Here is a 27,063-nt window from a genome sequence, read left to right on the forward strand (position 1 = left end):
TCTGCGAAGCTACACTAGAAAACTGAAACCAGACTATATATTCTTTAATCAAGTTTAACAGTAAAAGAAAACACATCCAACCACTAGCAAACAGAAAACACAGAAAAAGTGAATATATAAGTGAACCATAACCAACTGACCAAATACCTAACAAACAACCGAAGTAATAAAATGCCTAACAATTAACTATACAGTTTATACAAAATGGGGAACACAAACAAAAAACAAGGATATAAGAGATGCAAGAAAGTGGGGAATCAGGATTGGAATCAGGAACAAGGGGAGCAGCTACAAGGCAGCATGGTACAGGATACAGGTACAAGGATATACAGTATCTCACAAAAGTGAGTACACCCCTCACATTTTTGTAAATATTTTATTCTATCTTTTCATGTGACAACACTGAAGAAATGAGACTTTGCTACAATGTAAAGTAGTGAGTGTACAGCTTGTATAACAGTGTAAATTTGCTGTCCCCTCAAAATAACTCAACACACAGCAATTAATGTCTAAACCAAAAGTGAAACAAAAGTGAGTACACCCCTAAGTGAAAATATCCAAACTGGGCCCAAAGTGTAAATTTTTTTTGTGTGGCCACCATTTTTTCCCAGCACTGCCTTAACCCTCTTGGGCATGGAGTTCACCAGAGGTTCACAGGTTGCCTCAGCAGTCCTCTTCCACTCCTTCATGACGACATCTGGGAGCTGGTGGATGTTAGAGACCCTATGCTCCGCCACCTTCCGTTTGAGGATGCATCACATAGGGTTTTGGTCTGGAGACATGCTTGGCCAGTCCATCCCCTTTACCCTCAGCTCCTTTAGCAAGGCAGTGGTCGTCTTGGAGGTGTGTTTGGGGTCATTAGGTGCCATGTTGAATTTCCAGTGACCAGTATGAGAGAGTGAGAGCGATAACACAAAATTTAACACACCTGCTTCCCATTCACACCTGAGACCTTGTAACACTAACGAGTCACATGACAGCGGGGAGGGAAAATGGCTAATTGTGCCCAATTTGGATATTTTCACTTAGGGGTATACTCACTTTTGTTGCCAGTGGTTTGGACAATAATGGCTGTGAGTTTAATTATTTTGAGGGGACAGCAAATTTACACTGTTATACAAGCTGTACACTCACTACTTTACATTGTAGCAAAGTGTAATTTCTTCAGTGTTGTCACATGGAAAGATAGAACAAAATATTTACAAAAATGTGAGGGGTGTACTCACTTTTGTGAGATACTGTAGGTACACGGCAGCAGGGTACATATGGGTACAAGGCAGGATCAGAAATGAGGCTCAGGGTGAATTGGCAAGTAAGTATTTGGCTAGCAAGCAAAACACTGAAGCAAGAGGCAAGTAGAGAAGGGACTAAATACCCTTCCAGCAGCCAGCATCAGGTGGAGACTGACTACTGGGATCTGCAGGCTGCTGGGAGACATCCTTTGGTAGCCAGGGGACCACAGTGTCACCAGCAGGTGATCCAGGTCCTGACATAGACACGCTAATAGGATATCACCAGTACAGTTTTGCCAAACACACCGATAGAACAAAGTTATCATCTACCTAAGGTTCCAGTGCCATCAATCTACCACTTAAAACTTTAAGACAAAGATGGTAATCTATTTCAATGGAAATAACTATTATTACAAATGTTACAAACAACTGAAAAAAATTGTTAAATATAGGCAAAATCTCAGCTGATGATGATAAATCTTTTGCAGACAGGAAAAACTCTAAACACTGTAAACCATATTTTGATCTTGGTTTTTGTTTTTATGCTACAACTGTAGATTATTTCCTGAAATCTTACCCAAAGGTTACATTGCAGTTTAAGGTTCTCTGGCCATTGAACCTCCAATTCTCAACTGATTTCCGGTTTGTAGTCCCATAGGTGAGGTGTTTCGGGCTCGCCTCCGGCAGTTCCCATCCTTGGTGACCTGCTGTACCATTGATTGGTTTGACGAATGGCCGGCAGAAGCTTTACAATCCGTAGCGTCATCATTCCTGATGGAGATCCCGGAGCTGGAGTCCAGAGATTCCGTCATCCAGGGCATGGTACGTTCTTTATTGGTTCTGGATGTCAGTCATGGCGTTCTGATCCCAGTATAAAGGAGGAGCGCAATGGTTTATTGTACAGATGGGGGGGGGGGTGCCATGACCGTAACCCTAAGGGAAGGGGGTGGGCGCAGTTTGGCATGTTTGCCCTGGGCGCTGGATGACCTTATCCCGGCACTGGTCATGATAACATGCATTTAAGTCATCCCTCCTGAACAGTCTACAATGTATCACTTATAATTACTTTCAAATACCTTTTGTAATGTTTAATAAGTATGTTGTTCCTATACAAAGCCCCATTGTGCACAGGATGCTGAAAGGCATACATAGTACAGCTCACAGCAGCCTTTAGGCATGTAAGAATGTTTTTTTTTTTTATATTTTCTACTTGAAAATCTCCCTCCAGCCTCACCTTCAGTCTTGTGCAGTTTTACTGGCTCCTCTCCTGGACTGAAATGGTTTACTCTGATTTTACCGCACACTGTGAGTTTCTCACAATGTGCATTAGAAGCTGCAGCAAGTCAGATAGAGCCCCGCCTCATTTCCTGGTTGGAGGAAATCCAGCACCATTGATCCCTTTCCTCCCCAGCCTGACTGTCCCTGACTCCTCTCATTCATTGGATTTCCTTTCTTTCAATCACGGAGGCTCAGCGTCACATGTGGGTGTTACCTATGTAAATACAGCCTGCCTAGGAACACCCACTCCTTCAGACTGACACCCATCAAGGCATTTTATTATTTGCATAACTCCCCCCACTGCTTGCATCAGGACTGAGGGCTCTTGAGAGGAGTACTGAGGCAGGTCTACCTAATTTGCTGCAGCTTCTAATGCACATGGTGAGACGTTCAAAGTGTGCGATGAAATCAGAGGAAGCCGTTTCAGTCCAGGAGAGGTGCCGGTACAACTATGCAAGACTGAAGGGGGGGCCGGAGGGAGGATTTAATGCAACATAAACGATGATGTCGTAGTGACGAAACACGTAGGGCGGAGTTTTGCGCCAGTAAGTCACTTCCGGTTTGAGTGGTTCCGGCTGTGGAACGCGGAAGCACCACGGAGACCGTGACCGCTCAAAATCCCTCCTGAGATGTTTGCAAACCTGGTCAACAACTACAAGAAATGTCTGACCTCTGACTAAAATACACCTATGATAAAAATTATACACCCGCCATTTCTTTGTAAGTGTGCAAACTTACACAACCTGCAGGGATCAAATCATTATTTTCCTCACTGTATGTATCTGAATGTGATTGGTATAAAGCTCCTGCGGTCTCCATACAGCAGAGCTCAGATTGGAAGAAGAAGAAGCAGAACAAGGAGACAATCACTTCTGCAGTCATCAGAAATTTTGGGGGCCCTTACTCACTTTTAGACATGCCCCCCCCCCCCCCCCCCAAGGCCTGTCCAATGGCCGTCCCACTGAATCCGCCCACTGGCCAACCCACCGAGCCCTTCAGTGCACCCACTTTTATTTTAACACTCTTAAAACTTAATATATGAAAATGAATCCAATCCATCAAAGAGACATCCCCATAGAATCAGAAAAGAGATGATCCAATCCAGCAGAGAGACGGACCCATATATTCAGCAAAGAGACATCCCAATCCAGAAAAAAGACATCCCACTGGCTGCATTGGCTCACTCTGTAGCTGTCCTGCTCAAGAAATTGCCAGTTACTATAGCAGCAACAACTTGGCCTCTTTAGTCTGGATGGCTGGGCCCCTCAGGACATCCGGGGCCCCTACATGTGTATGGCCTGTCCCCTCCCCCCCTGATGGCAGCCCTGGCTGCAGTGCTTATGTGTTCACAGAGAACATGCTGACAGAAGTGACAGAGAAGAGCTCATCGGTGTGCTGCTTCCCCTTTCACTATCCAGTCACAGACTGGGGGAGGGATTAGACCTGTAAGTGATACTTAACTGCAGCAAAGAAAAAAATCAGGTCTGCCTTGCCAGACAGGGATGTGCCATGTAGCAGAGCTGCGTAAATCTCAGAACAGAAAGCACGCTCTCCTATATGTATTTCATCATTTTGGCTATTTGGATGGAATTTAGTTTTTAAGAACGCTGTTCTGTCCCATTACAGATACAAATGTGTGTGGAGATGCACCAATCAGTCGCTGTGAAGTCCAAACAATATTTAGCAGAACTTTCCAGACACAATTACATCACCCCGAAGAGTTACCTGGAGCTGCTGGGGATCTACTCCTCTCTGATCGGAAAAAAACTCATGGAGATCAAAACTGCCAAGGATCGGATGAAGAGCGGCCTGGACAAGGTGAGGAGACATTAGAGTGTAAGCTCCTCTGGTGCAGAGACTGATGTGACTGTGGGGGGACATTAGAGTGTAAGCTCTTCTGGTACAGAGACGGATGTGACTGGCTCAGTGTTCTCTGTACAGCACTGCGGTATATGTCAGAGCTATATAAATGTATAATAATAGTGTGTGACTGTGGGGGAGGGGACATTAGAGTGTAAGCTCCTCTGGTACAGAGACTGATGTGACTGTGGGGGGACATTAGAGTGTAAGCTCCTCTGGTACAGAGACTGATGTGACTGTGGGGGGACATTAGAGTGTAAGCTCCTCTGGTGCAGAGACTGATGTGACTGGCTCAGTGTTCTCTGTACAGCACTGTGGTATATGTCAGAGATATATAAATGTATAATAATAATAGTGTGTGACTGTGGGGGGACATTAGAATGTAAGCTCCTCTGGTACAGAGACCGATGACTGTGGGGGAGGGGACATTAGAGTGTAAGCTCCTCTGCTGCAGAGATGGATGTGACTGTGGGGGAGGTGACATTAGAGTGTAAGCTCCTCTGGTACAGAGACTGATGTGATTGGCTCAGTGTTCTCTGTACAGCACTGCGGTATATGTCAGAGCTATATAAATGTATAATAATAGAAGTGTGTGACTGTGGGGGGACATTAGAGTGTAAGCTCCTCTGGTACAGAGACTGATGTGACTGTGGGGGGGGGGTACATCAGAGTGTAAGCTCCTCTGGTACAGAGACTGATGTGACTGTCGGGGAGGGGACATTAGAGTGTAAGCTCCTCTGGTACAGAGACTGATGTGGGGGAGGGGACATTAGAGTGTAAGCTCCTCTGGTACAGAGACTGATGTGACTGTGGGGGAGGGGACTTTAGAGTGTAAGCTCCTCTGGTACAGAGACTGATGTGATTGGCTCAGTGTTCTCTGTACAGCACTGCGGTATATGTCAGAGCTATATACATATATAAAAATAAAATACACAAATTTAATGAAATATACTGTGATAATATTTTATATTTGCTGTATTTTTTTAGCTGCTTCACACGGCTGAGGATGTGGCTAAGATGCAGGAAGAGTTGGAGATAATGCGCCCCCAACTGGAGGATGCAGCACAGGAAACCGTGACAACAATGCAAAAAATTGAGGTATCTGATGTCCACATTAGATTTTTCTTTGTCCGTTTCAGAGAATTTTTGTGTCTTCATTCTTAAAGTAATTTCCTTCTCCACTTTTCACTACTATGTGTCTGAAGCGTTTCGCCTTTTCTCCTCCAGAAAGATACGGTGGTGGCGGAGGCCACTCGAGCCTCAGTGCAGGCAGAGGAGGCCAAAGCCACGGAGAAGGCACGCAAAGCTCAGGAAATTGCAGATGACGCCCAGAAGGACCTGGATGAAGCCCTTCCTGCTCTGGACGCTGCTCTCGCCAGCCTGAAATCTCTTAATAAGAATGATGTGACAGAGGTGAGTGGATTGGGGAAGGAGAAGGTGGACCAAGACCAATGGTTAGCAGGAGGAGGAGAACTTGAGAAAACATATTTGCTTTGTTTGACTGTTTGTATTAGAAACCCAACCAGAATTATCTAGACACCAATCAGTCCAACGTTTGGCTAAGTGTAGTATCTGTTCTTATCAGTTTTTCGGGAGGAAGCAGACTGGTTCTCTTTGACAGGGGAGAGCAGGTTAGTACTCCCCCTCATGTAGATAGGGGTGAATGGTGGAAGTGGTGGGAGGGCCTTTTTTCTCCAGGGTTGATTCTGGTCTGGTGCACCAGGCCTGTCACTGGTTGAAGGCAAGGTTCTCCCTAAGCTACCTAAGTTCGAATGCCTTCCTGGTAGGAATGGTGCTGCACTGGTCTGGCCAGGGTTTGAGCTGAGAGAAGCCAATGGTCTATGTGCTCCTGGAGTGGCAGTCAAGGGGTGCCAGAAATTGGGGCAGCTCAGTTGAGTTTATTATGGCTCTGAAGTCACTGCACCATTGCGTGTTCTTTTCTCAGGGCCGGGCTTTTTGGCTAAAAGGAGGAGTTTTTTATTCTGGCCGAAAGGCCCACCATTGTCTAGCGTTTGGAACTTCCGACTTTCAACTTTTTGCACAACACTAATGCACTTTACTCACCCCCGATCAGTAAGGTGTAGATCCTCGGACTTGCTCTGAACGTCTTTGAGCGGAGGGCATCTGGCAGGTTCTTCCCCTCCCATGGGATCTCCCTTTGAGGCAGCCCCACCTTGTACTTGGATTGGCTTGGTTTCGGCAGGTCTCCCAAAGAAAATGGTCTGCCTGATTTCAGCCGGGGGGACCACGAGTACTCCAGTCCCTGTTAGGAGCCTTGCACCCGGGGAGATCAGGGCAAGGGTCCTTTCTCTTTTGAGGAGGACCATGTTTACACCCTGTGCACTTTTTTGTGTGCTTCAAAAACCAGTCCAACATCCCATCCAGAACTTGAGTATATTACTATGTGCCAGATTCTTCCTTGATGCCAAGGCCGCTAATAAGGCAGTATAGGTGGCCCTCCTGTACCAGGCCTTGGCCCCCATCAATTTAAAAGAGGAGCCCAGGCACCTGCCGAGCAGTAGGGTCGGTTGTACTGCCTTATTGCTGACACAAATCCTCTTGTTGCCTCCCCCTGAAGCGCTTCTACTCCTCTTTCTTAATTTAAACAGAATTATGTTAATGCACCAAGAAGGCATGGATGAGCCCTAAGTTTGTTTTGCTGTTTTTCCTCCATACATATCAGTGTGAATGTAAGTCAAACGCATCATAAAAGTATCTCAAATGCATCTCAGACACGTACAATAACCCTTCCAGTGAAAATGTTTCTTGCCCATTCATTCCATCTTACACTCCTCTTTGCTTCCGGGGATGTTCTCAGGAAGGAACTATGGCTTATATTTGGTGGTCATGTCCTAAGGTGTGCAGACTATGGGTCACGGTTTACACCCTTCTTCGTAATATATATTACATACGAATATTAAGGCACCCTTACGAGGCCCTTCTGTGTAAATAAATTGCAGAACTTGCTGGAACGTCAAATGGCTTTGAATCTTTTTACTGCAGCTAAGTTGACTATTGCGAAGGCTTGGAAAAGCCCTGTGCTTAGCTTCGAAGCAGTTAAGAACCATATGAATGAAACTGATGGCCTTTGCTTTGGACACTCATGATAAGTTTCTTAGGGTCTGGCAGCCATGGATAACATGTATGCAGGGGAGGACTGGGCCAGGGGGGGCAATTGCCCCCTGGGACACTCTGATGCCCCGTAAAAAGGCTGCACTGCTTCTGCCACGGACATGCCTAAAGGGATTCCTGGTGAAGAGAAGTAAAAAGTCCCCACTGCTGACCTACTGAGTGTGGGTTGAAGACAAGGACAGAGCACCCCCCCCCAGCATGGATGGTGTAAACTGTTTCTGAGTAGAGGCCAGTTCCATGCCCTACTGGAGACTCTTCTCCCCTGGCCAGCCCCAACCGAGCTGTCCCAGCTTCCCCCAACCGCCCCTTGCTAGCCAGGTTGGGAACCTGGGTTTAGCCGGTAAGCAGAAGGTATCTGGAGCGGAGCTTCAGCCTGGAATAGGGGTCTGGAGGAGGCCGGGAAGAGGTAGAGTGGGAGGGGGGCCGAGTTTTCTGCACCGTGGTATGGTCTGGTTTGTACTTGCCCCCTGGCCAGTCAGCCCCTGCATATATGCAACCTTCTAGATTCAATAACAAGCTTTTCCTAATTTAAGTGATTCCCCGTCACGCACCCCGTAGGACTCCCCTTCTTTTTCTTCTCTTTCTTCTCTTCTTGGTTACTTCTCAGCTTTCGCTCTTGTTCTTCTCCTTTTATGTATTATTGCCTTTATCACCCACCAGGCCGCTGGGTGTGGTTTTGGTGAGGATGGTTACAGTAACCGCATCCTCTTACTGGTAGATCGTATACTCATCTACAGTATCTGACAAAAGTAAGTACACCCCTCACATTTTTGTAAATAATTTATTATACCTTTTCATGTGACAACACTGAAGAAATGACACTTTGCTACAATGTAAAGTAGTGAGTGTACAGCTTGTATAACAGTGTAAATTTGCTGTCCCCTCAAAATAACTCAACACACAGCCATTAATGTCTAAACCGCTGGCAACAAAAGTGAGTACACCCCTAAGTGACGATGTCCAAATTGGGCCCAAAGTGTCAATATTTTGTGTGGCCGCCATTATTTTCCAGCACTGCCTTAACCCTCTTGGGCATGGAGTTCACCAGAGCTTCACAGGTTGTCACTGGAGTCCTCTTCCCCTCCTCCATGATGACATCACAGAGCTGGGGGATGTTAGAGACCTTGCGCTCCTCCACCTTCCGTTTGAGAATGCCCCACAGATGCTCAATAGGGTTTAGGTCTGGAGACATGCTTGGCCAGTCCATCACCTTTACCCTCAGCTTCTTTAGCAAGGCAGTGGTCGTCTTGGAGGTGTTTGGGGTCATTATGTTGTTGGAATACTGCCCTGTGTCCCAGTCTCCGAAGGAGCTTTTGGATGTTAGAGACCTTGCGCTCCTCCACCTTCTATTTGAGGATGCCCCACAGATGCTCAATAGGGTTTAGGTCTGAAGTTAAGGTCTGTTACAGATCAACCGAGTCCCAAAAAAAGAGAGAGCTTCCAGCTGGCAACAATCAAACATCCAAAATATATGAAGTACCCTCCTAGGTAGGTGCTAGAGAGAGAGTATAGTTTTTAGCTCTGCCTGCCTATCAGAGGAGCTGCAGGCAAATTTATATTGCTCTCTGCCTATCAGAGAACAGGATCTTTGAGTGAGGTCTGCTCAGTGTGCTCAGTATGCGAGTTTTACACTGGTCCAATAGGGAGGCATGTTGGACAGTGGGAGGAAACCTGACAAATGGGTGCATAGTCTTTGGTACAGTCCTGGTGATTGGTAGAGGCAGGTCGCCTCGGTGCATTCAGGGATACTGTATAAAAGCCAGGAGCACATGTGCTTCAGGGTCTTTGGCTGGAGAGCAGAGTCCCGGAGGGAGGGGGGCGGCTGCCTCCTCCTCTGTAGCAGTGGCACGTGGCCTCAGGAGGTCATCCTGAGGGCCAGAGGAACGGAGCTGAACCCAGAGGTCCAGGAGAGATGACTAAGGGTGAGACACTGGAGACCCTAGAAAAACAGTATTGTGACTACAAGGGCTTGTGTCAAGGGGCCTGACCTGAGGAGGGGCCACCCCATGAGTAGGATAGTCAGTGGACGGTTGTCGGCAATCAAGAAAGAGGATACTGAGCAGAGTGTCCTGAAGATAACCTTAGCTCATCAAGTCATTGTAGGAAAGAGACTTAAAGCTAAATTCACCTCAGTGGCAGGGTGGATCAACAGCCTGGCTGTACCCAGAGATAGAAGTCCTCCAATATTGGGCATAGTTAATTCGGAGTATCCCACCATTCCCTTCCCCCATCCCTAATTTATAATAAAACACAAAAACAACTACATACCCCTGGACTGATCATTGGAGCGAGCCAAGGAGAAAAATGAGAGACTGTGCATGTCAAGGTTGCTAATGGTAACTCAGGGGGACCCGTAAGTGTGATATCTGGCAGTCCTCAAGGGGGCAGGGCTACATATATAAATGCAAAGTGTCAAAATATCAACGTATTAGAAATCTAAATTTATATATAAAAATTATTTTGGTTTCATTGTGTTGATGGCACCGTTACAATCCCATAGAAATCCTTCCTGTGTATAAATACTCTATTCAGGGATGTTGTTGCCTTTTTGAATTTGTCACCAGCCCACATCACAATCTCTATTCTTGTATATCTTTGATCATTAGGTGAGAGCCCTGCAGCGCCCCCCGTTGGGTGTGAAGCTTGTCATTGAAGCCGTCTGTATAATGAAAGGAATCAAACCGAAGAAAGTGGCCGGGGAGAAGCCAGGAACTAAAATTGATGACTATTGGGAGCCGGGGAGAGGGCTTCTGCAGGACCCGGGCAAGTTTCTGGAGGGACTTTTCAAGTTTGACAAGGTGCGCGCTGTTCTGTTGTAAATTCTGCTTTGTAAGTTGACATACATTCTTAGACCCAGTCTGTCTGGACTTTATGGTCACCTGCTGACGTGGCATCATCCACAGGCAGCTTAACTCTTCAATAGAACAGAGAAGTTTACGCTAATGCAATTTTTTCAAGTAATTGCAGTATAGAGGATGTTTTTCCAGTCTTTTGAAGTGTAAGGAGACAATGGGGTTGATTTACTAAAGGCGAAAAGACTGTGCACTTTGCAAAGTCACAAACAACAAAATTCGATTGGGTACTCTTTGCAAAGTGAAGCCTTACCTCATGTACTAAGCTCTGGAGCAACTGCACTTTGCAAGGTGCACAGTCTTTTTGCCTTTAGTAAATCAACCCCAATGACTTTTCTAAACCCTGTCTCTGCAAAGTACTAACACTAAGGGAACATGGAAAAAGCAGAAATAATCTAGTTAGGATTGAACTAACTTGCACTAAACGGGCGGAGAAGACAGAAGAAGACACCAAATCACATACAGTAAGTAAACAAGTTGTAGTGGCCCTAAACCACCAATAGATGTCAGCATACATCAAACCTGATGCAGTTCAATACAATGTGCAATCAGTGGCGTCGCCTTGGGGGTGTGGGGGATGGGTGACACCATCAAGTAGGAAGTTATATCTGACCGGCATGGTGTCACTCCCATCCGTGACAGTGCAGGGATTGGCACGCGGGCACAGATCAGCATTATTTACAGGAGCCGGTTTGGGGTGCGCACCATGGCTGTGCGCTGTCGGCCCAAAACTAGCCTGCCCAGTGCCCTGCAGGGCAGTGTGTCAGGCTAGAGAGGAGCGAGATCACTGGGGGGCGGGGGGTGAGGGATATGACACCATCTTTTACCGTACCAGGTGACACCAATCCTAGTGATGCCAATGCATGCAAAGGAGGTTCCATGATCCTAATTGTTCAGCAATGTGTCAGACAGGAAGTGAGAATTGTCAGTGGTAAGATCTTCTCTCTCTGCTGCCAGGACAATATTCCTGATGCCGTAATCAAAGCCATCCAGCCGCACATCGACAATGAGGAGTTCCAGCCGGCCGCCATCGCCCGCGTCTCCAAGGCGTGCACTTCCATTTGCCAGTGGGTGCGGGCAATGCACAAATACCACTTTGTGGCACGAGGCGTGGAACCTAAACGAGTAAGTACTGAAGATACAGCATAGAGGCAGATTATTATTCATTCCACCCTAGGGGCTTATTCATAGAGGTTAGTGAGATAAAAACAGTGACCCCCCACCTTACCCCACCCCAGCACCTAAGGACCCCACCCCAGCATCCTTAAGATTCCACCTTACCCCACTCCAATAACCTTAAGACCCCACCTTACCCCACCCCAGTACCCTTAAGACCCCACCTTACCCCACCCCAGTACCCTTAAGACCCCACCCTTCCCCACCCCAGCACCTTAAGACTCCACCTTACCCCAACCTCAGAACCCTTTAGATCCCATCTTACCCAACCCCAGTACCTAAGGACCCCACCCCAGCATCCTTAAGACCCCACCATATTCCAGCCCAACACCCTTAAGACACCACCATACTCCACCCCATCACCCTTAATATCTCACCTTACCCCACCCAGTACCCTTAAGACCCCACCTTACCCCACCCCAGCACCTTAAGACTCCACCTTATCCCAACTCAGTACCCTTAAGACCACCAGTGCCCAGTGACCCAGTGCATTTTGCTGAATGGTCTAATTTCTCAGATTTCTCAAAGAAGGGGGCTTAGATGTTCACAATTTCACCCTTGGGGGTTTATTTATAAAGGTTGGTGAGAAAAAAACAGAGACCCCCACCTTACCCCAAACTCAGTACCCTTAAGCCCCCACCTTACCCCACCCCAGTACCCTTAAGACCCCACCATATCCCACGCCAGCACCCTTAAGACCCCATCCTACCCCACCCCAGCACCCTTAAGACCCCCCCCCCTTATCCCACCTCAGCACCCTTAAGACTCCACCTTACCCTAGCACCCTTAGGACTCCACCTTACCACACCCCAGTACCCTTGAGACCCCATATTACCCCACCCCAGCACCTTAAGACCCACCCCAGTACCCTTAAGACCCCACCTTACCCACCCCAGCACCTTAAGACCCCACCCTACCCCACCCCAGTACCCTTAAGACCCCACCTTACCCCACCCCAGCACCCTTAAGAACCCACCTTACCCCACCCCAGCACCCTTAAGAACCCACCTTACCTCACCCCAGCACCTTAAGACCCCACCTTACCCCACCCTAGTACCCTTAAGACCCCACGTTACCCCACCCCTGTACCCTTAAGACCCCACATTACCCCACCCCAGCACCCTTAAGAACCCACATTACCCCACCCCAGCACCCTTAAGAACCCATCCTACCCCACCCCAGCACCCTTAAGACCACCAGTAAACCTTCCCCATTGACCCAATACATTTTGCCGAATGGTCTAATTTCACAGATTTACCAAAGAAGGGGGCTCAAATGTTCCTGATTTCACCAAAATGTAATTGAAGAGCTCCGAAGACGACTTCTCCTTGGTCAATGGACTGGTTGATGATCTTCCTGATATCAGAACATTGCATTAGATGGCTTCCTCAGCATATTGTGTTGTGTTTTCTGCAGCAAGCCCTACAAGAAGCTCAGGAGGATTTGGCGGAGACGCAGAAGATTCTGGACGAGGCGAAAGCCCGCCTGAGCGAAGTAGAGGAGGGAATTGCAACCCTGCAAGCCAAATACCGTGACTGCGTGTCCAAGAAAGAAGAGCTGGAGCAGAAGTGTGACCAGTGTGAGCAGAGGCTGGGCCGTGCCGACAAGGTGAGCAGAGCCAAATCTCAAACCTTCACCCCATCCTTGGTTTCCATATTCACTTGATTGTCCACATCTTCTGTTGTATAACCCCCACCCCATCTATTACCACCCCCTCCCCCAACATACTTATCACTCACCATTACTCTGTGCCCCAGCTGATCACCGGACTCTCCGACGAGAAGCAGCGCTGGCAGGACACAGTGCTGAACCTGGAGAACCTCCTCGTCAACGTCACTGGAGACCTTCTGCTCTGTGCCGGCTTCTTGGCCTATCTTGGCCCTTTCACGGTAAGGGAGTGTTATGAATACATCGTATTAGATTTCTTTAGTAGAGAAGATATTGATTTTACGGCTCCTGGTTCTCTATAGGGCCAGTATCGGACAGCTCTGTTTGAACAGTGGACGAAGAAGCTGAGGGAACTGGAGGTACCTTGTACCCAGGAGCCTTCCCTGTTAGGGACTCTGGGAGACCCTGTGAAGATCCGTTCCTGGCAGGTAACTTATTGCAGAGAATAAATGAAGATATTCCTGAGCAGATATTATTCATATTATTTATTAACCAGCTTCTGCAGTTCACAGCTCTGTCTGTGTGTGGTGTAGAAGTCTTCTGAGGAGCTCCAGCCAATCTAACCCTTCTTTACTGAGCACGTCAGCATTGTATCTTCATAAAAGGTTACACAGCAGCATAGTAATTAATTGGCACAAAAGACCTCAAAGTTCATTGAGTTAAACCAGAAGACAAAAGTAAATAAAAAAAAACACCTTACTACTTCCATTAACCTGGCCATAGATGGATCAAATTCCTCCAACTTTTCCTTCCACTGATATCAACGATGAAGCACTGTTCTACCAACTGATACCAATGATGGGGCACTATTCCTCCCATTGACACCAATGATGGGGCACTATTCCTCCCACTGACACCAATGATGGGACACTATTCCCCCCACTGACACCAATGATGGGGCACTATTCCTTCCATTGACACCAATGATGGGACACTATTCCTCCCACTGACACCAATGATGGGGCACTATTCCTCCCACTGACACCAATGATGAGGCACTATTCCCCCCACTGACACCAACGATGGGACACTATTCCTCCCACTGACACCAATGATGGGGCACTATTCCTTCCACTGACACCAATGATGGGGCACTATTCCTCTCACTGAAACCAATGATGAGGCACTATTCCTCCCACTGACACCAATGATGGGACACTATTCCTTCCACTGACACCAATGATGGGTCATTATTCCTTCCACTGACACCAATGATGGGGCACTATTCCTCCCACTGATACCAATGATGGGGCACTATTCCTCCCACTGACACCAATGATGGGGCACTATTCCTCCCACTGACACCAATGATGGGACACTATTCCTCCCACTGACACCAATGATGGGACACTATTCCTTCCACTGACACCAATGATAGAGCACTATTCCTCCCTTGACACCAATGATGGGACACTATTCCTCCCAATGACACCAATGATGGGGCACTATTCCTCCCACTGACACCAATGATGGGACACTATTCCTCCCACTGACACCAATGACGGGACACTTCCTCCCACTGATACCAATGATGGGACACTATTCCCCCCACTGACACCAATGATGGGACACTATTCCTTCCACTGACACCAATGATGGGGCTCTATTCCTCCCACTGACACCAATGATGGGGCACTATTCCTCCCACTGACACCAATGATGGGGCACTATTCCTCCCACTGACACCAATGATGGGACACTATTCCTTCCACTGACACCAATGATGGGGCACTATTCCTCCCTCTGTCCCCAATGATGGGGCACTATTCCTCCCACTGACACCAATGATGGGGCACTATTCCTCCCTCTGAAACCAACAATGGTGCATTATTTACTCCCATTGACCCCAGGACAGTTTATTTTTATAACATCTGAAGGTTTGTATGAAGGTTTGTGATGTGCTGTTTGCAGGAACTCTATGTATAACAATAAGGATGGTTCTGTGGTGTTGGGAGAATAAGATGTTTCTCCTCTTAACTTTACAGATAATAGTAATCCCGTTCTTCTTTAGATCGCAGGTCTTCCGAATGACACACTGTCCGTGGAGAACGGGGTCATATGCCAATATTCTCAGCGCTGGTCTCATTTCATCGATCCTCAAGGACAGGCCAACCGCTGGATCAAAAACATGGTGAGTTGATGGAAACATCTGATGTTCAGAGTGATGTGAAGACAGTTCATACCGAAGAACTGAGACCTCGCCATCTGGTTCTGCATTTTGATTCTACAGTTCTGTATTTTTTACACTGTTGCACTGTTGTAAATCACAAGATTTTCAGCGCTCTCACACTTTGAATGACAATTACGTGGTCATGCAACGCTGTACCCAAACTAAACTTGTAGCAACTTTTTGAGACAGATAGAGCTTTCTTTTGGTGGTATTTATTCACCACTGGGCTTTTTAAACCTATAAAAAAAAAAAACTGTAAATAAGTAATTTTTCTTCTTTACTGATGGGCACTGATAAGGCGGCACTGATGACGCTGCACTGATATGTGGCCCTTATGGGCAGCACTGATAGGTAGCACTGATGGGCTCTGATAGGCGGCAACAATAGGTGGTACTGATAGGCATCATTGATAGGCGGCACTGATTGACACTGACAAACATCACTCATGGGCCCTAATTGGCAGCACTGGGGGGCACTGTTGGGGCTGCATTGATAATCAGGATACTGATGATCAGTGCCCTCATTGTCAGTGCAGATGTTCCCTGTGTGGATTTGCCAGTTTTCTGCTCTCCTCTCCTCACGCTCTGTCAGCAGGGATGGGCAGGAGGGGCGGCTGCCCTGGGCATTGTGGTATCATGTGAGGTGAAGGGGCACCACGAGGAGGTTGGGGGGAGGGGGAATTTGGCGGATGGCAGGCAATAAGAATTATTCTAGGAGGGGAAATTTGGGGAGGTGTGCTAGGAGTGGTAATTTGCGGGGATTTGTGTTTGGAGTGGGGATGGGGGAAGAAGATTTGTGCTAGGATGGGGAATTTTGGGGTGTTTGTGCTAGAATAAGTAATATGGTAGGGGAAGGGGATTTTTTTTTTTTTTGGGGGGGGGGGGGGAGTGGAGGGGATGTGTGCTAGCAGGAATGATTGGGACTATCTGTGCTATGAGGGGAAATTGGGGGGGGGGGGGGGGTTTACTAGGATGGTGGGCTGGGGAGAACTTGTGCTGGGTGGGAGAGAATTGGAGTGGTTGGGGGGGTGGGGGATTGGAGAGGATTTGTGCTTAGAGGGGAAATTTGGGGAATAAAGGATTTCTACTAGGAGGGGGGGGGGGGTATATGGGTAATGAGAGGATTAGAGCTTGGGGGTTGGGGGGGCAAAGATTCATGCTGGGAAGGGGATATCAGCGGGGGGGGGGGGGATTTTGCTGATACATAATGCTCATACATCTTGGGGGGGGTGCAATTTGGCATGTTTGTCCTGGGCTCTAGATGACCTTGTCGCGGCAATGGCTGTTAGCATCAGGGGAGGATTGCCAGTAACCGGCAAATCCTGTTTACATCTATGATCAGCTGTGATGGGACAGAGCTGATCAAGTGGTAAAGAACCATTTTGATTGGCTCTTTACCCCGATCTGTGATCAGCTGCATCGAAAGATGCAGCGATCACAGATCACTGCTGATGTGCGCCGCAGGGGGCATGCAGGCAGCCTGAGAATGGGAGGACGTCATATGACGTCCTCACGGAAAGGCACGGCCGCAGGAACTCTATGTATAACAATAAGGATGGTTCTGTGGTGTGGAGAGAATACGATTTTTCTCCTCTTACCCAAACAGGGAACATAGCAGACTGTTCCCTGTTTGGGTAACCGAATCTGACTGCAATATGAAGATTGGACGTCACTTAAAAGATCAAAAAAATCTTCAACTATAAATGAATCCCAAACTCAGTAGAAGATATCCAAAATGGTATTCCCAACACTCGTCTGACATAACATGATGGGGGGAGGGACTATACCAGGAAGTCAATTTATTTTGGGTTGTTCTTTGGTGGAAGGGAATGGTAGTAGCAAGAAATATACAGCTAAATTCAATTTGTTTTTGTTTTTTTTTATATTTTGGGTCAGTTTTTCTTTGATAAAAAAATAAATAAAAAATCAGGTGATTTCCATTACCATTTACCACCAAACAAAAGCCCAATTTTGTCCTAAAAAATGCGGTATAATCCACCTGGATGCACAAAGTAGTGATGATATGTACGATTTTACAAACACGTCAAAATTGCAAAATTGGGTTTAGGCATTTAGATTTGTTTTACCCTTAGGCGTGAAGGGGTTAAATTGAATTGGTTGCTGTCAGCGCAGTGATTTTTTTTGTTTTACGTTTGTGACAGCTTTCTATATATATATATATATATATATATATATATATATCTTTTCATTTTATTTAATTTAGCATAGATATTTTTGGGCACTGATTTGTTTGCGCAGGTGTGGGGTAATTATATTGCAATTAACACTTTGTCTTCTTTGTCTCTCCCAGGAGAAAGATAACGGGCTTGACGTGGTAAAGCTCAGTGACCGCGACTTCCTGCGCAGTTTAGAAAACGCAATCCGTTTTGGAAAGCCGTTTATGCTGGAAAATGTTGGGGAAGAGCTGGACCCAGCCTTGGAGCCCGTATTACTCAAACAGGTATGAGAAGAACTTGAGTGTTTCGGGTGGGGGCATCTTCCAGGGTCTCTGCTCCAACTGATTCTTACGTGTCCTTGCATTGCTACAGACCTACAAGCAGCAAGGGAGCACCGTCCTGCGTCTGGGTGATGCCGTCATTCCATATCATGATGACTTCAGAATGTATATTACCACTAAACTGCCAAATCCCCATTATCCACCCGAGATCTGCACCAAAGTTACCCTCATCAACTTTACACTGTCCCCCAGGTAAGAGAATACTAACATATTGTAACATCCTAATAAATAACAAATTAAGAAGAATCCCCAATCACATTAACAAATGTAAAAGTCCCCTTACCAGTGCAAAGCTGGAAGTTAAGGTCTACCCCCCATCACAGAGTTCCCAATCACACAGTCCACTCTTCCCATTAGAATCTTACCTTTTGGCAGAGGGTGGGAGGTGGAGGAGATGTAGAGAAGGTGGACTTTCATCTTCTCCTGAATGCTGGGGGTGTCCCTGAATACGACCCCACTTGGATCAGAATCATGCATTGCCATGGTACAGGCGACTCGGCCTCCATCACCCTAGCAATGCATGATGCTGGGCATGGTTCTACAGCATCACTGGTTGCTATGGTGTTGGCAGCCAGCCAGTCTGCATCATAGGAAGTCATGATCCAGAGTAAACTGGGTCCGTGCTCGCTACACACTGGGGGAATCCAGACGGCATCCTGGTTGGGAAACACTGGGATACCGAACGCCTCTATCACGTACCTGATAGCAGATCCTGTTTCAATGAGGAAGGCCTCTCTTATGGCGCTTTTCCACTGCATGGAACCGAACGGTTCGGCTCGCTTTTGTGCTTTTCCACACGGTACGGCGGCGCTTTTCCACTGCATGGAACCGAACGGTACGGCTCTCAAAAACAGTACCACCTCGATTGTGGTTCCAAGAGGTACCATACCCGGTACCATATCCCACAATCCTTTGCATGCAGTCACTACTAGCCACTGATTGGTCAGAGAATCGTTGTTATCCCACCCACTTAACTTTAGTACTACTTTAGTGGAAAAGCAAACCGTACCGAACCGTTCCAACACCGTACCATGCGGTACCAGCAGTGGAAAAGCAAACCGGGCCAAGCAGGGCCGAGTAGAGCCGAGCCGGTACTTGCAGTGGAAAAGTGCCATTACACCTCTGACTCTGGGCCCCTGATAGTGTAGACAGGAGGCACAGGAGTACAAAGTGGCACGAGTGCCTGTAAGTCTTGCTAGAAGCAGGGCAGGTGTCCATGCTGGGCAGGTGAAGTCCTCAGAAGGCTCCAGAGGGCAGGCAAGCTTGTTGGCGCTGACTGAGGCAGGCTGGTACTGGTGACAGTAGGCAGCTGAGATGGTTGCTGGTAAGCGACTGTAGGTACGCCGGAACAGCAGGGTGGTAGGCAGGAACCGGTGACAGCAGGCAGAGTAGCAGAGTCAGGCAGGCCGAGTCATAACAGACAGGATGGAACAGGTATAGGGCACAGGCAGAAGTGTGGTCAGGAAACAAGCCAGGTCCTGAACCGATTAGTGAAGCAGGAGCCAATGGAGCAGACAGAAGCAGAGATCAGGGGACAAGCCAAGGTCATTGCAGGTGGTGTTCAGAGAGTAGTCAAGACAAGCCGGTTCAACAACTGAAATCAGGATACAGAATCACAGGAACATACACAGGAGGAGGCTGAAGACAAAGCAGCACTTATTCTGTGCACTGGCCCGGTTTAAATAGCCCTTTTGTCACCAAAATCTGTCATAAGTGCATGTGAACACTGGCGCGAGCCAACAGAGCAAGTGCCCAATTTTTGTGAGCACGAAAGGTAATATGTATTAGCCTGTGTACAGAAGTTTGTCCAGAGGAGCCATCTTGTCTATTGGTATGCCCTTCCCTAAAGCCTCCTACCCCACCCCCCATTTCTGTCCTTCTCTACATATATACACTGATTTCTATTTCGGCAAAACAATCCTGCTACCTCGACTTCCATGACCCTGTGCACACACCTTGAATAGGGATTGGGAAAGTAATGTGCTGTTGCTTCCATTGAGAACCATTTTCATGTCTGAGGCCATGAGTGAATTTTTGACTTGCCATGAGTGATCAATTATTGATTAGCCACCCTCTCTTGATTCTCCTCCTGTTTTTTCCCCCTCAGTGGTCTGGAGGATCAGCTCCTTGGACAGGTAGTGGCAGAGGAGCGACCCGATTTAGAAGAAGCGAAGAACCAGCTAATCTTGTCAAATGCTAAAATGCGGCAAGAGTTGAAGGATATTGAGGATCAGATCCTGACCCGTCTCAGCTCCTCCCAAGGTAATCCTGTGGATGATGTTGACCTCATCAAAGTGCTGGAGGCCTCCAAGGTGAAAGCGGCTGAGATCAAGGTGAGCAGCGGACTGACAATTCTCTGCTGTGGTTTCTGACCTGCTCTGGGGCCAGCTGTGACCTAACGTCCACTTTCTACAGGCAAAAGTGCAAGTGGCCGAGCAGACGGAGAGGGACATAGACATTACGCGGCACCAGTATGTCCCGGTGGCCGTCAGGACTCAGATCTTGTTCTTCTGTGTCTCGGACTTGTCCAATGTGGATCCGATGTACCAGTATTCACTGGAGTGGTTCCTCGGCATCTTCACTGCCGCCATCGCCAACTCCGAGAGAGCAGGTAAAGCAAACGTTTTACAACATGCCTTTTTATGTCAAACCTGACCATCCAATTTATTCCAGCTCTGCAAATTTCTGTGTGGTAATCTCTCCAATTTCTTATATCCAATCCACATGAATTTCCTTTATCTGTTAATAACTGTATAACCACCCCTGATGAAATGGCCTCCTATTGAAAATACATGGGGGAACCCTTATGAACCATCCTTCCTCAGGAACTGGTTCTGTGTGAGCAAGTGGTCAAAAAGTGCGATTATACTCAATAATTTGGGCCAGACTCCAGGTAGACTCAGTCCTCCAGTTTACACCACTTGCTCTACTTTCTCCAATGTCAGGATCGATTCGCCACCAAAATAGTTGTATAGACTAGCAGATCATAGAGAAAGCAGAACTCATAGTGTAGTAAACAACATTTATTCAGAGTATTACACTTACATAAAACACAGGGAACCCAGCATATTAAATATTAATACAATGTTGTTTCAAACCAACAAGATGGCCATCGTCCATTCGGGTACGTGATGGCGTCACACGGTGTGGCTCCACCCAATGCATTTCGTCATCATAAGACGTCGTCAGGGACATCGTCTATGTTTTTACTTGCCTGTGAAGGTTATTAGGTCATGGTATAGCTAGTTGTAGTACTTAGTCACATTTAGCAGGAGCAGGACTTGTGTAGTGTTGAAGACATTTCATAGCGTCTCCAAGCAGCTTTTTCAACAGGACATGTGATGGTGGAGCGCTGGACCCCAGGACAGGCAAATCTTAGTATAAAGATCCAGCTTTTAGAGTCAACTGTGGGAGACTGGAGGGCAAAATGTGGGACAGGAGGCTCTGTAACAAGCTAGGGATCACTGTGGGAGGCTGGCAGGCACTGTAAGGACTGAGGGATTGTAGGGGGCCAGGGGGCATTGTGAGAGGCTATGGGGCACTAAGGGCCACTATGGGAGCAGGTTGGCAATGTGAGAGGTTAGGTGATCTGCTGCTAGCTGGAGGCTTGTAAGGACCTGTTCTAAGCAATATAGTGAGAATATGTGAGGGACCCTACAAAGCCTCAAATTACCTTTTTCAAATGCTGGGGAACCTCTGCAATTACTAGAAGAGTGCTAAGATCTCATTATTTTATATCATCAAACTGGGATTGTATGAAAGTAAGTGCAGCACTCTAAACTTGTCTTGTGATTGGCTGTTTCAGAAACGGTAGAGAAGCGTATCGAGAACATAAACACGTATTTCACCTTCAGCCTGTACAGCAATGTGTGTCGCAGTCTGTTCGAGAAGCACAAACTCATGTTCTCCTTCCTGCTGTGTGTGCGAATCCTCATGGACAAGGGGCTCATTCACATGGTGAGATGTCATATTCCAGTTCCACCTTTATACACTGTCTATATATGTTAGGGGCTGATCGAAGGAAACTTCATGTTTGTACTGTATTGGTTCTCCTTAGAAAACTTCACTCTCTTGGCCTTTGGGACTTATTTTTTTTTCCATTGTTCCCCTTCTGCCTCAGTGCTCCTTCATTGTCACCTATAACTTTACCTTCTCAATCTTTCCCCTGTTCGACATTTGTACCTCCTCCCTTGGTCAGTTGAAAATTTTTCATGGCTTCCTATAGGAATCCATCTCTGTGCTGACGACAAATCTTTCTCTTCACTCCTCTCACCTCATCACTTTAGTATCAATGCCACACCACGTCCTATAATTAAATGTTTCTAAAAATGAGCCTATAAAGCACCCCCCTCCCCTTCAATTTCTTCTGATGTCTCCATCAAGATCTATAGCACGGCTGTCACTTTCTCCTGTCATACCAGGGTGTATTCCTGGATTTTTACCTCTGCTTTCAACCCCCAAATCCAATCACTGGCCTTCACCTCCATAGCATTTCCAAAATATGTTGTTTCTTAACCAAGGTCACAACCGAGATAGTAATTCACTGCCTTGCTATCTCTTGCTTTGAGTATTGCAACTCCCTCCTTGTTGGAGTACCTCTACACAGACTATCCTCCACTTTAGTCTACTGCTGGACATATCCACCTTATCTCCACCCTCTCTGCCAATCCCTCCATTGGCCTCGATTCAGTGCCAGTCCCTCCACTGGCCTCCGCTCAGTGTCCACCATCCCTCTCTGCCAATCCCTCCATTGGCCTCCGCTCAGTGTCCACCATCCCTCTCTACCAATCCCTCCATTGGCCTCCATTCAGTGCCAGTCCCTCCACTGGCCTCGACCCAGTGTCCACCGCCCCTCTCTTCCAATCCCTCCATCAACCACTGTGCCCTCCTCCCCTCTCTGTCATCCCTCCATTGGCTTTCGTTCAGTGTACAGCACCTCTCTCTACCAATCCCTCCACTGGCCTCAGCTCAGTGTCCTCCACCCATTCTGCCATTTTCTCTATTGGCTTCTGCTCATTGTCCACCAGCCCTCTGCCAATACCTCTATTGGCCTCTGCTCAGTGTCTTTCACTCCTCTCTGCCAATTGCTCCACTGGCCTCAACTCAATGTCCACCACCCTTCTCTGCCAATCGCTCCACTGGCTTTAAATCAGCTAAAAAAAACATTCAAAGCCATCTACAACTCTGCCCCAAGCTACAGTATATCACCAATCTCATCTCAAAGTATCACCCAAATGGTCCTCTCCACTTCCCCCAAGACCTTCTGCTCTTTAGCTCTTTCATCACCTCCATACCCCCTCAGCCAATTTCTCTACTGGCCTCTGCACAGTGTCCTCCACCCCTCTCCAACAATCCCTCTGTTGGCCTATGCTCAGTATCCCCCCCCCAGACAATCCTCTACTTCTCTCTGCCAATCCCTTTACTGGCCTCCACTTAGTGTCCCCCACCCCTCCCTGACAATCCTTCCACTGGTCTCCATTCAGTGTCATTCCCTCCTCTCTTCCAATCCCTTCACTGGCCTCAACTCAATGTCCACCACCCCTTTCTGCCAGTCCCTCCACTGACTTTCAATCAGCTAAAAAAAAAAACCTATAAAGCTATCTACCATTCTGCCCCAAGCTACAGTATGTCACCAATCTCATCTTAAAGTATCACCCAAACTGTCCCCTCCACTCCCCCCAAGACCTTCTGCTCTTTAGCTTTCTCATCACCTGCATACCACCTCTCTCTGCCAATCCCTCCATCCAGCCTCTGCACAGTGTCCCCTACCCCTCTCCAACTATACCTCTGTTAGACTATGCTCAGTGTCTAATCCCCCCCCCCTGACAATACTCCACTCCTTTCTGTCATTCCCTCTACTGTTCTCCACTCCGTGTCCCCCACCCCTCTCTGACAATCCTTCCACTGGCCTCTTCTCAGTGTCCTCCACCCCTCTCTACTGGCCTCCACTCAATGTCCATGCCCGCCCCCACCCCCCCCCCCCCCCCCCACCAATTTCTCCACTGGCCTCCACTTAGTGTCTTTCACTCATCTCTGCCAATCCCTTCACTGGCCTCCACTCAATGTCCACCGCCCCTCTCTGCCAATCCCTCCACTCAATGTCCACCACCCCTCTCTGCCAATCCCTCCACTCAATGTCCACCACCCCTCTCTGCCAATCCCTCCACTCAATGTCCACCACCTCTCTCTGCCAATCCCTCCACTCAATGTCCACCACCCCTCTCTGCCAATCCCTCCACTCAATGTCCACCACCCCTCTCTGCCAATCCCTCCTCACAATGTCCACCGCCCCTCTCTGCCAATCCCTCCACTCATTGTCCACCACCCCTCTCTGCCAATCCCTCCACTCAATGTCCACCGCCCCTCTCTGCCAATCCCTCCACACAATGTCCACCACCCATCTCTGCCAATCCCTCCACTCAATGTCCGCCACCCCTCTCTGCCAATCCCTCCACTCAATGTCCGCCACCCCTCTCTGCCAATCCCTCCACACAATGTCCACCACCCCTCTCTGCCAATCCCTATCACTCAATGTCCACCACCCCTCTCTGCCAATCCCTCCACTCAATGTCCACCACCCCTCTCTGCCAATCCCTCCACTCAATGTCCACCACCCATCTCTACCAATCCCTCCACTCAATGTCCACCACCCCTCTCTGCCAATCCCTCCACTCAATGTCCACCACCCCTCTCTGCCAATCCCTCCACTCAATGTCAACCACCCCTCTCTGCCAATCCCTCCACACAATGTCCACCACCCATCTCTGCCAATCCCTCCACTCAATGTCCACCACCCTTCTCTGCCAATCCCTCCACTCAATGTCCACCACCCCTCTCTGCCAATCCCTCTACTCAATGTCCACCACCCCTCTCTGCCAATCCCTCCACTCAATGTCCACCACCCCTCTCTGCCAATCCCTCCACTCAATGTCCACCACCCATCTCTGCCAATCCCTCCACTCAATGTCCACCACCCATCTCTGCCAATCCCTCCACTCAATGTCCACCACCCCTCTCTGCCAATCCCTCCACTCAATGTCCACCACCCCTCTCTGCCAATCCCTCCACTCAATGTCCACCGCCCCTCTCTGCCAATCCCTCCACTGGCTTTTAATCAGCTAACAAAATTAACAAAAAGAAAAAACATACAAAGCCAACTACAACTCTTCCCTAAGCTACAGTCACCAATCTAATCTCAAACTATCACCCACATTGTCCTCTCCACTTCTCCCAAGACCTCCTGCTCTCTAAGCTCTCTCATCACCTCTTCCCATGCTCGTTTCCAGGACTTTTCCAGAGCCTCTCCCATCCTCTGGAATTCCCTACCTCAATCTGTCCAGCTATCTCCTACTCTGTCCACCTTTAGGCTATCCCTAAAAACTCTTCTCTTCGGAGAATCCTATCCCACCTCCAACCAACAACTGAACTTTTATCTCTTCCATCAACTCATCCTCCACAGTTATTACCTTTTGTATCACTTGCCCCTCCCTTTTAGATAGTAAGCTATTATGATCAGGGCCCTACTAACCCTCTTGTAAATTGTAATGTAAACTGTACTGCCTCTTTTTGTAATGTGAAGAGCCGTGTAAACTGTTGACACTATAGAAATCCTGCATATTACTACAGTATAAATAAAAACCAACAGGGGAGGTTCACAGTGGGATTTAATTCTTTACTTCATTGTCTTGCTATGTTCTGCAGGATGAATGGCGTTTCTTGCTCTCGGGGGGTACAGCGCCCACTCTGGCTGACAATCCATGTTCGGAGTGGCTGACCGAGCGAGCTTGGAGGGACATCCAAGCGCTGAATTCACTAAGCAACTTCAGCAAGATCAAAGAGCAAATCACCCAATACAGTGAGGAGTACCGGAAGATCCTCGACAGCCCTGAGCCACATCGGTGAGTCCTAGGAGGGGGAGGGGTTATACAAATATAAAAATACCTTGAAGGGAGGATTTCAGGCTGAAGGAATGGGAGTCCTTATGGAAAGAGTAGGCATTTTCTAGGCTTTACTATTCTGCTTAGCATCAGTGAGGATATACAATATATTGTCAAAAGTATTGGGACACCTGCCTTTACACGCACATGAACTTCAATGGCATCCCAGTCTTCCCAGTTCAATATTTAGTTGGCCCACCCTTTGCAGCTATAACAGCTTCAACTCTTCTGGGAAGGCCGTCCACAAGGTTTAGGAGTGTGTCTATGGGAATGTTTGACCATTCTTCTAGAAGGCCTGGCTCGCAGTCTCAGCGCAAGCCATCCGCTCCCGGTGATTTATTTATGTTAAGTTTCTCTAGTTTAGTTCTAAGTCTATCTTCTGTTAGCCATGGTGGTACTTCCTGAGGTGTATTATTTAGTTTAGCCTTACAAGCTGGATTAGTATAGCCCCCCAATTATTTTGTGAAGACTGAAGAGAAGAAATTATTTAACACTTCCGTCTTTTCTCTGTCCTCTGTGGCCATATTTCCTTTGTCATCTTTTATGGGGCCAATGTGTTCTGACCTCGCTTTCTTACTGTTTATATACTTAAAGGATTTCTTAGGGTTCTTTTTACTCTCTTCCGCTATATGTCTCTCGTGTTCTATTTTAGCCGCCCTGATTTCGTCTTTACATTTCTTATTACACTCTTTGTAATGCTTGAATGCTGCCAATGACCCCTCAGTCTTGTATTTTTTGAAGGCCTTTTCTTTAGCACTAATATGCATTTTTATGTTGGAGTTTAGCCACCCAGGGTTTAGTTTTGCTCTTTTAAATTTGTTTCCCTTTGGAATGCACTGGTCAATCCCTTTGTTTAGTATGCTCTTGAAGCACTCCCATTTTTCCTCCGTGTTCTTTGTTCCCAGGGTTCTATCCCATTTGATATTTTCTAGCAGAGAGCGCAGTTTGGGGAAATTGGCTCTTTTGAAATTCAGTGTCTTAATATTACCCTTGTGTTTCCTATTACTATGATTAATACTGAAACTAATTGACCTATGGTCACTGTTTCCTAAGTTGCCCCGTATTTCTATATCCTTGATCAGGTCTGTATTGTTGGTAATCAGTAGGTCAAGTACCGCATTGTTTTTTGTCGGTGCATTCACCATCTGACCCATAAAATTGTCCTGCAGAACATTGAGGAAATGCCGAGCCTTGGCTGAGTGCGCGGTCCCTTCTGCCCAGTCTATATCTGGATAATTAAA

At 47.5% G+C, this 27,063-nt stretch overlaps 1 protein-coding gene across 1 annotated transcript in view; it reads left to right on the plus strand.

Annotated features, from left to right (window-relative positions):
• DNAH1 (dynein axonemal heavy chain 1) overlaps positions 1-27,063 on the plus strand; it is a 140,775-nt gene that overhangs the window by 76,802 nt on the left and 36,910 nt on the right. Inside the window, exons 51-66 of the mRNA XM_082265290.1 lie at positions 1,883-2,054; positions 4,137-4,328; positions 5,358-5,468; positions 5,598-5,783; positions 10,109-10,300; positions 11,312-11,479; positions 12,947-13,138; positions 13,288-13,419; positions 13,501-13,626; positions 15,210-15,329; positions 17,679-17,828; positions 17,917-18,077; positions 19,993-20,218; positions 20,301-20,496; positions 21,691-21,842; positions 25,587-25,783. Coding sequence (XP_082121416.1) covers positions 1,883-2,054; positions 4,137-4,328; positions 5,358-5,468; positions 5,598-5,783; positions 10,109-10,300; positions 11,312-11,479; positions 12,947-13,138; positions 13,288-13,419; positions 13,501-13,626; positions 15,210-15,329; positions 17,679-17,828; positions 17,917-18,077; positions 19,993-20,218; positions 20,301-20,496; positions 21,691-21,842; positions 25,587-25,783 — 2,673 coding nt within the window. The remainder of the gene's footprint in view (positions 1-1,882; positions 2,055-4,136; positions 4,329-5,357; positions 5,469-5,597; positions 5,784-10,108; positions 10,301-11,311; positions 11,480-12,946; positions 13,139-13,287; positions 13,420-13,500; positions 13,627-15,209; positions 15,330-17,678; positions 17,829-17,916; positions 18,078-19,992; positions 20,219-20,300; positions 20,497-21,690; positions 21,843-25,586; positions 25,784-27,063) is intronic.

The sequence above is a fragment of the Pelophylax lessonae genome (genome assembly GCF_965119305.1).
Source record: "Pelophylax lessonae genome assembly, chromosome: 8".
Classification (NCBI taxonomy): domain Eukaryota; kingdom Metazoa; phylum Chordata; class Amphibia; order Anura; family Ranidae; genus Pelophylax; species Pelophylax lessonae.